Genomic DNA, 15794 nt, shown 5'->3' with positions numbered 1-15794 from the left:
ATTGTTTACTTTACACACATAAACACCTACATATTTGACATGCACATGACACCTCTGGCAAACTGACATTTGACAAATAGAAAGTGCGTTCCGAATTTGGAAAACGATTGACAAAACTTGTGTACAAATATTTTACCAGAATTGTTTCAAATTAAATATAAATACATGATTTGAATTACAATTTTATTGGATTTTTAATACTTTATAGTTTGTGGATCGCGGCGAATACGATTCTAATAAAAATCATAAGAGTCCAAGGTAATAAGTGAAAGATTGAAGACGTTCTGAATGTACCCAAATAAAAACTGGTGGAATTGCAAGATGTCCCAGTGTAACAGTAAACATACAAATTTTTGTGATTAGAAAATTGATGTTTGGCTAAATTAGGCTTAATTTGACCCTCAGGGCGCATACCTACATTTGCGCTCCGTTGAGAAAAATTTCGGGTGTGTGGTGCTGAGAAATCGTCAAAGGTAAGTCAGGCTACGGAGCATTGACATCCGCATAAATTATCGAGTGGTAACAAAATGTGTTTATTGTATTGTGTAAATATGTATGAAATGCAAAGTCTCCCCTTAGTATTCCTCGCTATTGCATAGGCAGGTATGCTACTTGTGTTTCGACATATCCATGAATAAAACTTTAAGTGACATTTAGTCAAGTGGTTTCCTAATATTTTGTTCTTGATGGTGGATGATGGTCGCAGATTGACTCCGTGTGGGGCTGGGCTTCGCCCCCGCTGCGCCTGCAGCTGGGAAACGCGCGCGGACACAAGAGGTAAACTTTATTTACTTTCACATACCAAATGCTCCCAGAGTACATGAATACATGAAAGCTCCTGTGGTTTTAAGCGGGAGGTTCTTAGTTCGATCCCTGGCAGAGGCAATTTGGGCATTTACAATTTCTGAATTTTCTCTGGTCCGGTCTGGTGGGAGACTTGACTGTGGCTGGTTACCACCCAACTGACAAAGACTTGCTGCTAAGAGATTTAGTGTTCTGAAACAATGGCCTATTGAAAAAAACTGCCATACACCTAATACATTAGCCTGTTACCATCTTAGACTCATCACTTACCAATTTAAGTGTAGAGTGTGTGCCAAGGTCTAAATTGTTGTGGTAAAAATATAGAATAATTTGTGTATGATGGAAAAAAATCAGTTAAGTGTTTAACAAAACATGAGTTGAAAAACATGCCAAGACTACTGGGCTAAACCTTATTATTATCCTAGGAGGATTCCTGAGCCAAGAATACCTCAGCTAAGTTGTATGATCTTGTTTTTAACAAGTTCCTAGTATAACAGTGTCACAGTGTCAGTGTGCCAAAATGTATTTACGCGATGTAATCTTTACAGCTAATATAACATTTTAAGACAGAGCATATATATAAGAATCTAATATGATAAAGACATATGACTAGTTCTACAGCCAAGTAATACAAAACATTTTCAGTCATTCATTTCTAGTCATATAGTGTTTTAGGTAAAACCCATAGGACCTTGTTAATAATTGTGGCTTGTTAATATTGGACTAGTTAAGCAGTGTTTTCCTACACTTCAACTGACCGCACCTTTCAAATGTGGTTTCAGGTTGGCATTATAATTTAATAAGTGTACTATTTCAAGCCTATATTTGGTCAGACATACCTTTTTTTTTGTTGATGGAGGGAAATCTTAAAAGATACCCTGAGGGAGAAATTGGGTTATGTGGGATTTCTATCCACTAAAACCTCCTGGCTAGCCAGCCTCAGTACATGCTCCTAGGAACGCACAGGTGCCTCCCTTGGACAATACTTGTAGCTTGTCCCGGGAGGATTAATGATTCCTGACCTCCTGTGAGGTAAGGCAACACAGGTTGCTTTGCTTTAGCATTTAGTAAGCGACTGTCTTCCCGGGGTCCAAAGTGGTCAGACAGACCTACACTTTAAATAATATAACATCTATATAATGGGATATTTCAAGTGAATGAACTTATTCCGATTGTACTTCTGAAGAAGGTTTTCCTCTTGTCATACTCATGCATTTAACCATTTGTATATTTCAGTAAAAAATGAAATGTGTGTTGTAAGTGTTACATGTTTATGTAACTTGGCGTAAGAATGTTGAACGCAGTTGTGTTATGCAAGTCTTTATATGTTATCCCTCAGTAATATTTTTAAACAGGTTTCCTGTTATTATAACATTATGTTGTTTGTTTATTGAAAGTATAGTACTGCACTGCTTAATTCCAAAAGAATGGTGTGACCTAATGTATAAAGCATTGTTGGTAACTCGAATTGTTTCTTTATTACAAAGGAAATTTTATTCTAGGAACTGAATTTTTTAAATTAAATCATAACTTATAATAATACTCTAAATCCTCATTGAAAACTGACCTATGTTAAAAGTATGTATTTGTTGTTAGTTGCTTGGAGTGGCTGAAAACAACCAGCCTAGGGCAGTATCTTTTGGAACTCTCTACAAAATATCTAAGTCCAGGAGTGGATGTCAATCATCTGAAATTATGATGCTGTTGATGTATTTGCTACTTTTTATACTTATTATATCATTGTATATGCATAAAACGAATAAAGTATTTAGAGAATGTCTTTTGAAAGACTGCTTTAAATAGTGATAAATTTAGCAAGAAAACGACTAGTTAAAATTAAGCAGTAGCTTCAAATATGTACTGAGTAGTCCTAACTAATATTATAAATACGAAAATATGTGTTGGTTTGTTTGTCCTTCCTTCACGTCCTTGCTAAGCACCCAATCGCTGTGATTTTTGGCATAGAGATAGTTGAATAGACAGAGAGTAACGTAGGCTACTTTTTATCCCAGGAAAACAAACGGTTTGCACAGGATTTTTAAAAACCAAAATAAAAAATAAAAAGTTGTTTGATAAAATTTGAAAAAGGAAATGGCACATTTGGAAACAAAAGTTTTCTATTATATATATTCACATATATAATATACATACCTATTGTACTCACAACTATGTGGGTCAGCTCGTAATAAAGTTTGTGAAATGTGTTACAAATAAAGAAGTTGCTATCAAATGAAGTAACACAAACCCACAAACCAACTTTGATTGCATACCGTTCGTACTTAGCACAATGGAAATAAATGATTAGTGGCAATGATAGGTTGTGCACATTAATTTAGAACGATATTGCATCACGTGTACTTTGAATTTCCTTGTTGTGAATAACTTTCGTACGTCTGTATCTTATTTATCATCACAAATATCAGTCTATTGATGTCTTACTGTTGGAAACAAGTCTCCTAACTTATTTGTTGTCGTTTACCGAACTGCTACTTGTAAGAGTAGGTACGTAAGTTTTTTGTAGTAAGTAATATTGCTATTTGTGCCGCCAAGCTGCATTGTTGTGTTTCGGTCTGAAGGGCATTGTTGCCGGTGTTATGTTGATGCACATGGGGCGACACTTGTAGGACGTGTTGTGCTGACGAGTCGTATACTCTTTTTAAGAAAGGCTCATCAATCAACTGTCGATAAGAGTCTCTTGAAGGTAAAAGTTTTAAGTATATATCTAACCTTTCTCGGAAAGATGCTTCTGGGTATGATTATTGACAATAATTCGCCTTGCTTAATTTTATGTGTATTATTTTCCTTTTTTTTGTTTGTATCATCATATCTACACATTACTAGCCCACTACAGAGCACGGGTCTCCTCCCACAATGAGAAGGTGTTAAGGCCGTAGACCACCACGCTGGCCCAGTGCGGATTGGTGGACTCCACACACTTTTGAGAAGATTATGTAGAACTCTCAGGCATACAGGTTTTCTCACGATGTTTTATTTCACCGTCGCTTTGAAGTGGTATTTTTAAGTACTCAAAACGCACGTAACTTAGAAAAGTTAGAGGTTCGTGCTGGGATTCGAACTCGGCCCCTGAAAGTGAAGTCTCACTGCGCTATCACTGCTTCAACTCAGCTCATTATACACTCCATTTTTTCCAAGTTGTCTTATAACGAAAGCAATCTTTTCATTACTTTACTTATAATAAATAAAAGAATACACAATAGAATGAAATTTTCTTTATCTAAGTGTGATTTAATAATTTTTTTAACAATTTGAAAATAAACTATACACTAAAAGTAACAAAAAGATTGTATACAACAGTAAGTACAGTACACGTAAGAGAAAATAGATCTTATGTGGTAACTTTAGAATTGTGAAATGTGTACGCTGTTCGTGTGCCAACGAACTAAGTATAATCCATCGCGCAGGATGGGGGAGGGCGGCTCCCCGGGCGGCGGCGCGCGGCTGTCGCACACGTCGGAGAAGCACCCGCGCGCCATCCTGGGCGAGCTGTCGGCGCTGCGCAGGCATCGCGAGCTCTGCGACGTGGTCCTCAATGTGGCCAATAGGAAGCTCTTTGCGCACAGGTAAGTTACGAGGCGACCGACATGTCGACCTTCCTGGCGCTGTGGCGCCTTTTATGTGGGAGATCCTGTGGTGTTGAAAGTTTGGGATTTTATATTTTCTGTATTTTCTCTGGTCCAGTCTACAGAGAAACAAGTCCCGCAAAGCGTCATTCCAAAGAATCATTACTCAACATCATCATATCAGAAGCGAATTAAAAAAAAAATCTAAATTCATTTTAAGCATATCTCTTATATAAGCACCCTTGAAACTTCAAGTGAAAATAATAGTTAGCGTGCTGTTTTAGTTGTTCCTAAGTTATTATTTTTATGAAATAAAATTAATCGGTAACCATCAATTATTATAATATTCACCATCAATTTGTGAATATTAGAGAAATCGGCTAATGATGGTTAGAAATTAAAATTAACATCATTCCTGCCGTATCGACTATAGATGAAAATTATATAAATGAACAAAAATCTTATTTTGCTGATTGAATAATGGAATAATCTTATCAAATTAGTGTAATGTCGTCGGTCCTCGATATATCGACAAAGTTTGAAGGGGGTCAAAATAAAAAGTGTTGCTTAAGGTATCGCGGATTATGTGGCTGGTGACAAACTGTCAGGGCAAAGCCTGCAAACAACCCATATATATCGAAAACAGCGAAGTATGCGACTTTATTTCTTAACGTGGCTATTATGAAACCTTTCTTACACACTAACTTTTGCACTCTAAAAGCCACCGATAAGCAAGGCCTTAAAAAATGCTTAAACTTCCAATTGTCTGTGAAAAAATAAATAAATAAACCCAAGTTTATAACTTTTAAGGCGTAAAGTACCTACTTAAAAAGGGAGGTGCGGGATCTGATAGGATACTTATACTACCTCTCGTAACAGCTCTCTGGTCGTCAAGCCAGCATTTGTTTGGACAACAGTTACATACTTACTGTCTTCGTACGTAACCTTTTGAACTACGCTGCATGGCATTATGTCTGAATAATTTGACGTTAACAAAATGCATAACATTCCAAAACAAAATGTATTCTGATTTATTCAGTTCACACTACATTAAATTTTATTGTTTGTAAGTGAAGGTCATTTCTAACAATTATAATGGAATTATCAGATAATTGTGAACACTACTGGTATAAAATTATTCATACTATTTTACTAATCTTAATTTATTTTTTGTTTCAAGGTTTGTATTTGTTGAGAGTTTGAGGAAATCCTGATCAACTTAAGACATGCACTCTTTTCCATTCACTCTGTCTTGGTGCCAACCAATCCTTGTGATTTCATAATCCTATTTTATAAACCTTCAGATTTAGATCTGAGGTCTCTGAGATTTCATTTGCCATCTTTAAAAGGCCTCAAACCCCGAAATCACTTTATCCACGTATTATTATACTGGCATATTTAGATATAAATTCTACTAATAATAATATGCCGTTTGGTGACGGCAGATTAGAATACTTACATTAAAAACTCCGACACCAGAATGAGTGTAGTAAGGTCTCGAACAATGTCCCTCATACTGAACGGATTGTCTCGGATTGCTTAAGTAACTTGCGAAAAATTTAAGTAGTGGTGGCGTTAATCCGACAGAAGCAAACTTACTAAGGAGAACGTCATTATCTACTTTATCAAACGCTTTTTGAAAGTCAACGTAGGCTGCAACTACCTGCAAGCCACTGTCTACTGCTTCAGTCACATAAGTCCAAAACGCTAGTGGTTAGTACACGAAGAGCGATCCGCTCGGAATCCATATTGTGCTTCTGTAAGTTGGTATTCAAACTGTTTTCTAATCCGACATTCTAATATTGACTCAAACAACTTTCCAAATACCGACAATACCGCGATAGGCCTGAACTCGCTTATCTTTGTACTAGACGGTTTTTTTTGAATTTTATTATAAATTACACCATACAGATTCTCCTGCTTTTCGCTGAGTAGGTATAGCAAATTTAGCTTAACTTCTTCTTCGCTTGACCGTAACAATAGGAAAATCTTCCTCTCGGCGGGTGATCGTGCTCGGGGACCGCGGTCCGACCATTCATCTTTCAAATTTGTATATATTGTCAATTTTTGTGAACACTTCGTTAGCGCGATGCAGGATCTTTGTAGCGACATCTTGTTTGGTAATGTGGAAACCGCTACATTCTAATGAAGGTATACATAGTGCGTTGAACATGAAGAAACTTTAAAGGTGGCTAAATCTATGATATGATTATCATGGTCGCAGATTGCATTAACATCGTTATGGGTGTAGGGTGATCCTGTCAGCCTGCAGCCCGTACTTCCGGGCGATGTTCACGGGAGAACTAGCGGAGTCCCGCGCCACCGAGGTGACCATCCGCGACGTGGACGAACATGCGATGGAGCAGCTGGTTGAGTTTTGCTACACGGCGCATATTGTCGTCGAGGAGAGTAACGTACAGGTAATAGGAGAGTTGCTCCGTGGCATTTTGAAAAGTCCCAGTCTTTTTGGAGCCCATTTCGATTAAAGAGACTGTCCTTCATGTATTTCGTCGCATGTTGTCATTAAACCATTCTCATCATTTAAACGCATAAAGAGATTAAAATTACTACAATTTTAATCGTCCTTAGTTCAATGTGCCTGAATATTATTTGAAAACTCTTTACACAAAAGAAAGAAAACATTATCATTACTAATATTATAAACGCGAGAGTGTGTTAGTTTGTTGGTTCGTTTGTCTGACCGTCCTTCTTTTACGCCCTAACTAAGCCACCGATAAACGTGATTTTTGGCATAAAGTAACTTGAAAAGACGGAGTAACATAGGCTACTTTAATCCCAGGAAAACAAACTATTCAGCGGGAACAGTTAGTTCTTCATAACCTGGCAGTATTAGAACAAACAGATTCCGGAACAGAATGCTCTTATTCCCGCAGGCGTTGCTCCCGGCGGCGTGCCTGTTGCAGCTGCAGGAGATCCAGGACGTGTGCTGCGAGTTCCTCAAGCGGCAGCTGGACTGCTCCAACTGCCTCGGCATCCGCGCCTTCGCCGACACGCACTCGTGCCGGGAGCTGCTGCGCATCGCTGACAAGTTCACGCAGCAGAACTTCCCGGAGGTTGCACTTGTGTTTGTAGCTTAGTTCCTCGAGCGCAGCTGGACTGCTCCAACTGAAGAGTCCTTTACTTAAAATTACTGTCTTAGAACATACGTGAAAAATAACCCTCCTCTGAAATAAATGTTATACCAACTTAAAAGTTAATATATTTTAGAATTTACTACAACTACGATTAACTTTAATGGAAAACGTGGGTACATCCCGATAAACTGAATACATCTGCGTAAATATTCGAGGGTACAGACGTAATGTTATCAATAATAAGTGATTGCGTAAACAATGCATATTTATGCGGTTGCAGCTATCGCGATTGATTTGCTGCTATTTCTGAGTTCAGTTTTCTGTCTCCAGAACTCTTTATTTAATCGAAATAAAATTTAAATGGGACCACCTTTATTTCAAAAAGCAATATAATTTTGCAAATCCGCTCATAAATAACAGAATTACCCCATAAAAAACCGAATTTAAAATCACCTCCTTTTTGAAGGAAGTCAGTTAAAAAAATTAGTGTCAAGGACGTCTAGAGTTTATTGAAAAAGTCATCCATTTCTTAACTGAAGCTAAGAAATTATTCCTGGTCCAGTCTTGGTTTAAAGCACGACAATGGATGTTGTTTGAATCCTTAAGTTGTTCAATAGATCAAACTGCATCCATCTCCTATATCAGAAAACACTTTAAAACAATCGCTCATAATAAAACTGTCGATTCAGGTGATGGAGAGTGAAGAATTCCTACTACTGCCAGCAGCACAGCTGATCGACATAGTGTCTTCAGACGAGCTAAACGTGCGGTCGGAGGAACAGACGTTCCAGGCCGTCATGTCGTGGGTCAAATACAATGTGGCTGAAAGGCGGCAACATTTAGCACAAGTAAGTTTCTCACTGAAATGTTTTAATCATCTAGAATTGAATTGTCCAATCTTGTCTTCTGATTTCATCTTTCATGAGCTTAAATTTGGCTTTAAATCTGTAATACCAATTAATAGTGAAACTTTCCTTGTACTTTCTAAGGTCCTTCAACATGTGCGGTTACCACTCCTCAGTCCAAAGTTTCTAGTCGGGACTGTGTCCTCGGAACTTCTGATCAGGTCTGATGACGCATGTCGGGATCTACTCGACGAAGCCAAGAATTACCTGCTCTTGCCACAGGAGAGGCCGCTCATGCAAGGCCCGAGAACTCGACCTAGGAAGCCTACGAGGCGAGGTATGGGTTGTGATATAAAAACTGTGGGAATCAATTTTATTCATATTTATAATATTTGCTGCAAAAATGTCCTGTTATTTTTAGAATGTTGGCTCTAAATCGTTTATTTACTGGCTGATATAACTAATTGTGGTTTGGTTCTAGTCAAACAACAAGGTGTAGGCGTTTTAGCGGAGATGCGTTCGCTTCAGTCAGCGACTGAAGTGCGCTTAGTTTCTATATTTAAAAAAATAACAATAAATATTCTAGAATCTTGTTATATTTCATATATAAGACATATATATATAATATATAAGATGTATGTAATTACTAACTAGCCATAATTTCTTTATATTACCACAATCAAAAAGTTTGAGCTCTCGTGTCTCGGGTCTTGCAAAAGTCTTTATGACTTTACATACTAAATTCAGGTTCTCGCCAATCCTTTACTAGAAAATGCTGATATTTATTTGAAGCTATAAAAGCCCAAAGCTGTAGGAGAGTGTCCGTGGTCACAAGTGAAGCATCAGAAGTGGGATGCAGGCGAGGTGCTGTTCGCCGTGGGCGGCTGGTGCTCGGGCGACGCCATCGCGTCGGTGGAGCGCTTCGAGCCCACGGCGGCGGAGTGGAAGATGGTGGCGCCCATGTCCAAGCGGCGCTGCGGCGTGGGCGTGGCCGTGCTGCACGACCTGCTGTACGCCGTGGGCGGCCACGACGGCCAGAGCTACCTCAACAGCATCGAGCGCTACGACCCGCAGACCAACCAGGTACCGCTCCCGCCCACTGAGTGTGACACTCGTCGAGTGAACACACTTATGTTGATGATCATAAAACTCACACTAAATTACCGATACTGATAGTTAAACTTGGGTAAAGTCAGAGCTTTGTTATCAGAGCGACAGCATATTTAGTTTTGTTTAGTATTGTTTTCTGTTCGTAACATAATACTTCCTTTTGCTTGGACTCTGGAGCTTTATTTTTATTTGTTGGAAAGCGATGATGACTGCAACTCAGTATATAATTACGCAGGATCATCGTTTTTATGTGTTTATATAATAATATAACCATGATATGATTTCTCAGAGTTTTCACTCAAATTAGTTTATTTACAAATTGTGGAGGATTGTAGCGGATCTAATCGTGAAGATGCGTTTGCTTTCGAGTCATCTAGTGAAGTGCGTTTAATTTCTTTATGAAAATAAATCACACCCGAATTATTCGAATCATGGTCCGAGATAGGGTCTTGCAACCAAGTCAAAATTAAATATCTTACGTGTTTATGCAACCATTGTAGTTTGTGCTAATAAAAAACTTTTATTATAATTATATACTCGTTAAGACTTAATATCGGCTGATTATTATAATGGCGACTTTAAATTAAAATAGAATGGTTTTGTTTGCAGTGGTGCGGCGCTGTGGCCCCTACGTCGTCGTGTCGGACGTCGGTCGGGGTGGCGGTGCTGGATGGTGCGCTGTACGCCGTAGGGGGCCAAGACGGCGTCCAGTGCCTCAACCACGTAGAGCGGTATGACCCCAAGGAGAACCGCTGGAGTAAGGTCAGTTTCGTGGAGAGAAAGAAAGGTGGTGTGGAAAAATTCCCAGCCTCCAGGTGAAATGTCCTGGTAGTTATATGTGTACCGCCATCTGTTATAGTCTTAATCAGGGTATCAGCTAGTCAAAGTTCAAGAAGGTAATTATTTTTAAATAGTAATAATTGATAGATGGAAAACTATCGCCTGAAACAAGAGAAACACTTTGCAGAGTATGCAATGTCTATACCGATCAACCTGATGCCTTGGTGTTGATCCCCATGTGCCTATAATTACAGCAGCAACAATGCTGCTTAGCGGCAGAAATAACCACAGTGATAGTACTTCCCCGGAAAAGCTCTAAAATCAATGCAGTAAGAGCGGCAAACTCGAACATACTTTTCTGATCTATTCATATTTACCACACATAAATAAAACAGCATGACAAATGTCTGTAAGCAGATATATGTCTTACAAATCAATATTTCATAAGGAAAAATAATCTCCTATCCCACTTCTGATCTTTGATTTCTTATAAGGGATAATCCTTCTAACATATCGCCAATGGCAAAGTAGTCTCAGTCAGGTCATGGGATTACTGAATGTCTAAGATATTGGTACACAAATGCTTAAATGAACTAAACTAAGCATATCTGATGCCCTTTTTCAATCGATCGAATCGTTGACCTCAGATGTTACCTAACGTCTTTAGCCATTACTAGGCATCCGATTAAGGCTATTTCTAGGTTTAGTGAAACCGGGCATCAATATAAACGATACAACTTGTTAAAGAATTACGAAATAATTTTACAATGCATTAAGTATATTCATAAGGAATCACCCAGTTAAAATATTAAATCAAAAGAAGCATATTAATTTTTCGACACAATCCAAATCAAAACCTTTTAAGTGTTTACTTATGTCAACTCTATTGAAGAAAAAAGACCAACACGCGCATAGTACCTACCCTTTTAATTTGGAAATTATGTTAGGGCTGTATCTGATTTCCTTCAGTATTTATTTTTATTTATTTTTTATTACACAAACTACTAAAATTATTATTTTTCGCATCCTGAAACTCAGTAAAACTATAGAAGTAGTTTACTAAAAGACTATTAGGTTTTCGGGTTTCACAGATAAGACTCAGAGACTGTACATAATGTACCTCTAAAGCCTGTGAAGTATTATTTTGGTTTTTATTTATACATTGTATAATCATTTTTCCTGTTGAAAGTGTCACTAATGTGTGGCTCGATAGGTGGCAGCGATGACTACCCGGCGGCTAGGCGTGGCGGTGGCGGTTCTTGGCGGGCACCTTTACGCAGTGGGCGGTTCGGACGGACAATCACCACTTAACACTGTAAGTACATTTTAACATAGCAAATTTAAGTCAAATAATAAACCTTTTTAAATAAAATTGGACGTGGTATTTAAGCTATTCCTGGATTTAACTCGTTTTGTAAAATTTATGATTTCTTGTGATATTGTGCGAAGGAGATGGCGCCACATCGGGCGACTTTTATAAATCTATTCTTCAATGGCGTGGGTTATATCCAGAGGCTCTATAGCCATGCTTGTTTCTGCTACCAATATATTCATTGTGCGTTTAATGTGACGACATAGCACTTTTTTATATTTACGCGCTTACTAAGCGGTATTAAAGATAATAGATAACAAAGCAATATCAATCGTAATTTATCTGTTATAACGTCGCTCAAGAAATAAATTAAACAAAACATCACAATACCCTCGGATTTTCGGCTCAGAACAATAATCTGATCGCTGCCTAAGAACTTAAAAAGTGTTCCTTCGAGCCAGATTCCACTGAGCTAAAATATCGCCAATTTATCCGCGGCCCAAATGCAAACATACTATCTTATTGGAAGGTATACGCCTAGTGAAAGGCTAAACCACTTAGTCTTATGTAAAAACATGACTAAATTTTAATTTTAGTTTTCTGGCAAAATTAAAAAACATATGTGGTTTACCCCTAAAATACTTAAATAATGTAACCTTACCTAATCTTAAATGTTGAGTAACTGTCATTTTGACACTGAATACAGTTTCACCACCCCTTCTCTTACTTCGGGTGTCGTACGAGGAGACTGGCAGCAACCCTCCCGTTGAGGTCATGAATCTAGCACTGCACGGTTCTAGTCTACTGATGGTGATGATGCAGATAGATTAGACACTAAAGCCCTGTGTCAGGTGGAGCGCTACGAGCCGCGCGCCAACAAGTGGACGCCGGTGGCGCCGATGTCCACGCGCCGCAAGCACCTCGGCTGCGCGGTGTTCGACGGACAGATCTACGCGGTCGGCGGCCGCGACGACTGCACCGAACTGTCCTCGGCGGAGAGGTACGCTTTTCTTATCAACCCTTTACCGGTCCACTACAGGGCACGGGTCTCCTCCCACAATGAGAAGAATTTAGGTCCACCACGAATTCTGCTATCTTGTGTTGCAGGTACGAGCCCGCCACAGATTCCTGGTCGCCAGTGGTGGCCATGACGTCACGGCGGAGCGGCGTGGGGCTCGCCGTGGTCAACGGACAGCTGTACGCCGTCGGCGGCTTCGACGGCACCGCCTACCTTAAGTCTATTGAGGTAACGTACAGCTCAATACTTCAAGCCTCTTGCTCTTTGACACGTAGAGTCCACTACAAACAGACTGACTTGACGTTTCAAAAGTGCTTATAAACTAGGTCTACTTGAAAGTTGAATAAATGAATTTTGAATTTTTCGCAGCTATCATATGACCTTTACTACATTATCTGTACATCGGAGTTTATCACATGTAGGTGGTAATAATTAATACCGAAGGCAATGAACGTTAAGCTCAATATGCAATACTCCGCGAAAAGCAGGACAATTTGTACGATGTGATTTCTAATTTATTCAATCTTTATACTCCACACCAGACAGATTTTCGTCAATGCACTCTCTATGCACGTTTTGCTCCAACACCGGATGTCGCCTTGCTAAGTGAAACGTGCGACGTTACTTTTCTAGGAGTTTAGAAAATTGAGCTCAATTTTCAGTATCATGGAATGCAGCAACGTAACGCCTGTTTCCATAAGGCTTAACGGGGCCTCCAAAAAGCACACGACACCAGTCTCCTAACTGTTTTATCTTGACCAATTTACACAGTATCAACATATATTGTTTCGTCTATGTGTTATTCTGACGTATAACCTGTATATGTTATCGTAAAGTTTTATCAAAATCCGTTCAGTAGTCTGCGGGACTCGCAAACTCTCGCACTTGTAATATAAGTGAGTGAATAAGCACGCCGAGTCACTAGCGTGCGCCTGCGCAGGTGTTCGACCCGGAGTCCAACCAGTGGCGGCTGTGCGGCGCCATGAACTACCGGCGCCTGGGCGGCGGCGTGGGCGTCATGCGCGCGCCGCACCACGACAACCACTACATCTGGTGAGCCCGCCCGCCTGCCGACACTAACGCGACTCGCTGTACAGCACAAGTAGCCATAATGCTCAACTAGCCGCATACATGGCTCGAAACATATAGCTCCACTACCGATACAGCTCAACAAACCATATAGGTCGACAAGCCGTATAGCTCAACTAGCCATATAGGTCGACAAGCCGTACAGCTCGACTAGCAATATAGCGCTACTACGAGGGGCGTTCAAAAAGTTCGCGGAATAAAAGGGTTACACGGAAACAGATTTCATTTATAAACCTAGATATAATAAACGTCTCATCTTGATAAATACCATGGTTCGTTAATCTTGTCGCTTATGCTCGAGTTATCGCCAACTCTACGAGGATAAATTGTCAACATTATACCCATAATTAAGTTTCACGCGGTCATAAAGTGCCACACCAAGCTGAGAAAAACGCCGCAGATCATTGCGGAAGAAATGTCACCTGCCGTCAGGGTCTCTTGCCCTGGGACACCCGTTTTATACAAATGGCATGGCAAGACAGACAATCACTTTCTCAGGCAAAAAATAAATAAATGTAAATGTACAAAAACTATTTCTCGAAGATACATTAAATAGGAGAAATGGTTAGAGTATTATCTAATACAGATTCAACGTTCTCCATAATTATCCTGGTATGTCTTACCCCAGAACAGGACACCCATTTTGCGATCACCTTGGACATGCTAGGCATACTCACATCGCTTCAAAGGAAACAGCGCGTCGAGTGTTCGCGGAACTATCGAAACTCAAGATGAGTTGAAGAACCGGATGAAACTTTCGTTCATGAGCCCCAGTTAAATCAGGAGTCAATCAGAGGGATAAGAAAGGTACAACTCGGTCAAAAAAGCGTCACCACCGGTCGGAAATACGACGGCCACGAATTTTGGGATTCTGAGAATTTTGTTCGTCGACAACAACAAAGAAAGAAAGAAATAAGAAAGAAAATTGACTCGAGGTGTGTTGCGACAATGACAACGCGTCAGTTTAAAAGACCCACGTTTTGGTGGGTCTTGTAAACTGACGCGTTAAATCTGATACAGGAACGTATGTTGAGACGGAAAAGTAATTTTAGGTTTAACTTAATTTTCCTTCCTTGGCATTACGCAAACTTTTTGACCGCCCTGATTAACAGTTTTAGTTGGAGGAATTTAAAGGGTATGGCTTTTATTTATGGTTTGACAGTTTTAGATTGCAACATTGCATGGTTTGTATAATAAACTTGCAAGTTCAGATTGTTTAAAGGCTTCAGCTTAGGTACACCAGCTGTAGTGACGACTTTAGTGTTATTTCATTATTTTTTGAGAACCGATTCATCATGAACATCATTATCAACCTATAAATGGCACACTTCAGAAATTACCAGGGTCTAGATAAAGTAGTCCACCAATTGCGGATTGGTAGACTTCGCACGCCTTTAATTAAATTATAGAGAACTTCTAGGCATGCAGGTTTCCTCACAATTTTTTTCCTTTACTGGAAAAACAAGTGATATTTAATAACTAAAAACTTAGAGTATGCAGTCCATTTTAAACTGCATCGTCACTTACCTTAAGATGAAATCATCCAATCGTCCAAGACGAAATTTTTTTTTGTGTTTCCGAGTGCAAATGGCCATAGATATTACTGCGATTTTACTTAATGCGACACACGTTGCGTGGCGTGGAGTGTGGCCAATCCTATTCATTGACCATCACTATCGGCTTCATTAAATTCCTACTGCTGGAGTCGATATAGAGCATAGGTCCACAACGTTGCTTCAGTAAGGTTTGGTGACAAATTGAACAAGTTATAATAATTAAATATATGTTTCAGGAACCGGAAAGACTCTGTGGTATGAAGCGATCGCCATTTCCTATCAGGTTAAGTCGTTACTCATATTATTTTATTGTTAAAGTAATTATATTATAAATAATAAAATTAATTAATTGACTATTTATAAATAAATGAAAATACAAATTTTAGAATATAATATGCCTTTTTATTTAATATTTTTTTGTTTAATTTAATTTAACGTGACAACGCTTTCAAGGTAATAAATAATAACAATAAATTTAAAGCATATTTTTATTAATCGGCCTTTCGACACTCTCCAAGTGACCTTGTAGAGACCAATGTAAATACAATATACTGGTCTCTACAAGGTCACGGGTAGTGTAGAATAGTGTTTATTATAAAGATAG

General features: G+C 39.1%; 1 protein-coding gene across 1 annotated transcript; it reads left to right on the top strand.

Annotated features, from left to right (window-relative positions):
- Positions 1-117: 117 nt before the first annotated feature.
- On the top strand, positions 118-15523 carry LOC120637154 (kelch-like protein diablo). Its single transcript, XM_039908823.1, has 15 exons — positions 118-258; positions 406-473; positions 707-777; positions 4227-4385; positions 6637-6805; positions 7280-7459; positions 8170-8328; positions 8470-8662; positions 9185-9408; positions 10045-10197; positions 11429-11530; positions 12379-12527; positions 12635-12773; positions 13486-13598; positions 15427-15523. Exons 4-15 carry the CDS (start codon positions 4228-4230, stop codon positions 15449-15451), a joined length of 1764 nt encoding a protein of 587 aa, XP_039764757.1. The 5' UTR covers positions 118-258; positions 406-473; positions 707-777; position 4227; the 3' UTR covers positions 15452-15523.
- Positions 15524-15794: the final 271 nt, after the last annotated feature.

This window comes from Pararge aegeria, chromosome 3 (assembly GCF_905163445.1).
Source record: "Pararge aegeria chromosome 3, ilParAegt1.1, whole genome shotgun sequence".
Lineage (NCBI taxonomy): Eukaryota > Metazoa > Arthropoda > Insecta > Lepidoptera > Nymphalidae > Pararge > Pararge aegeria.
The sequence above is the reverse complement of the archived record's forward strand: the minus strand, read 5'-3'. Positions and strand labels throughout refer to the sequence as shown.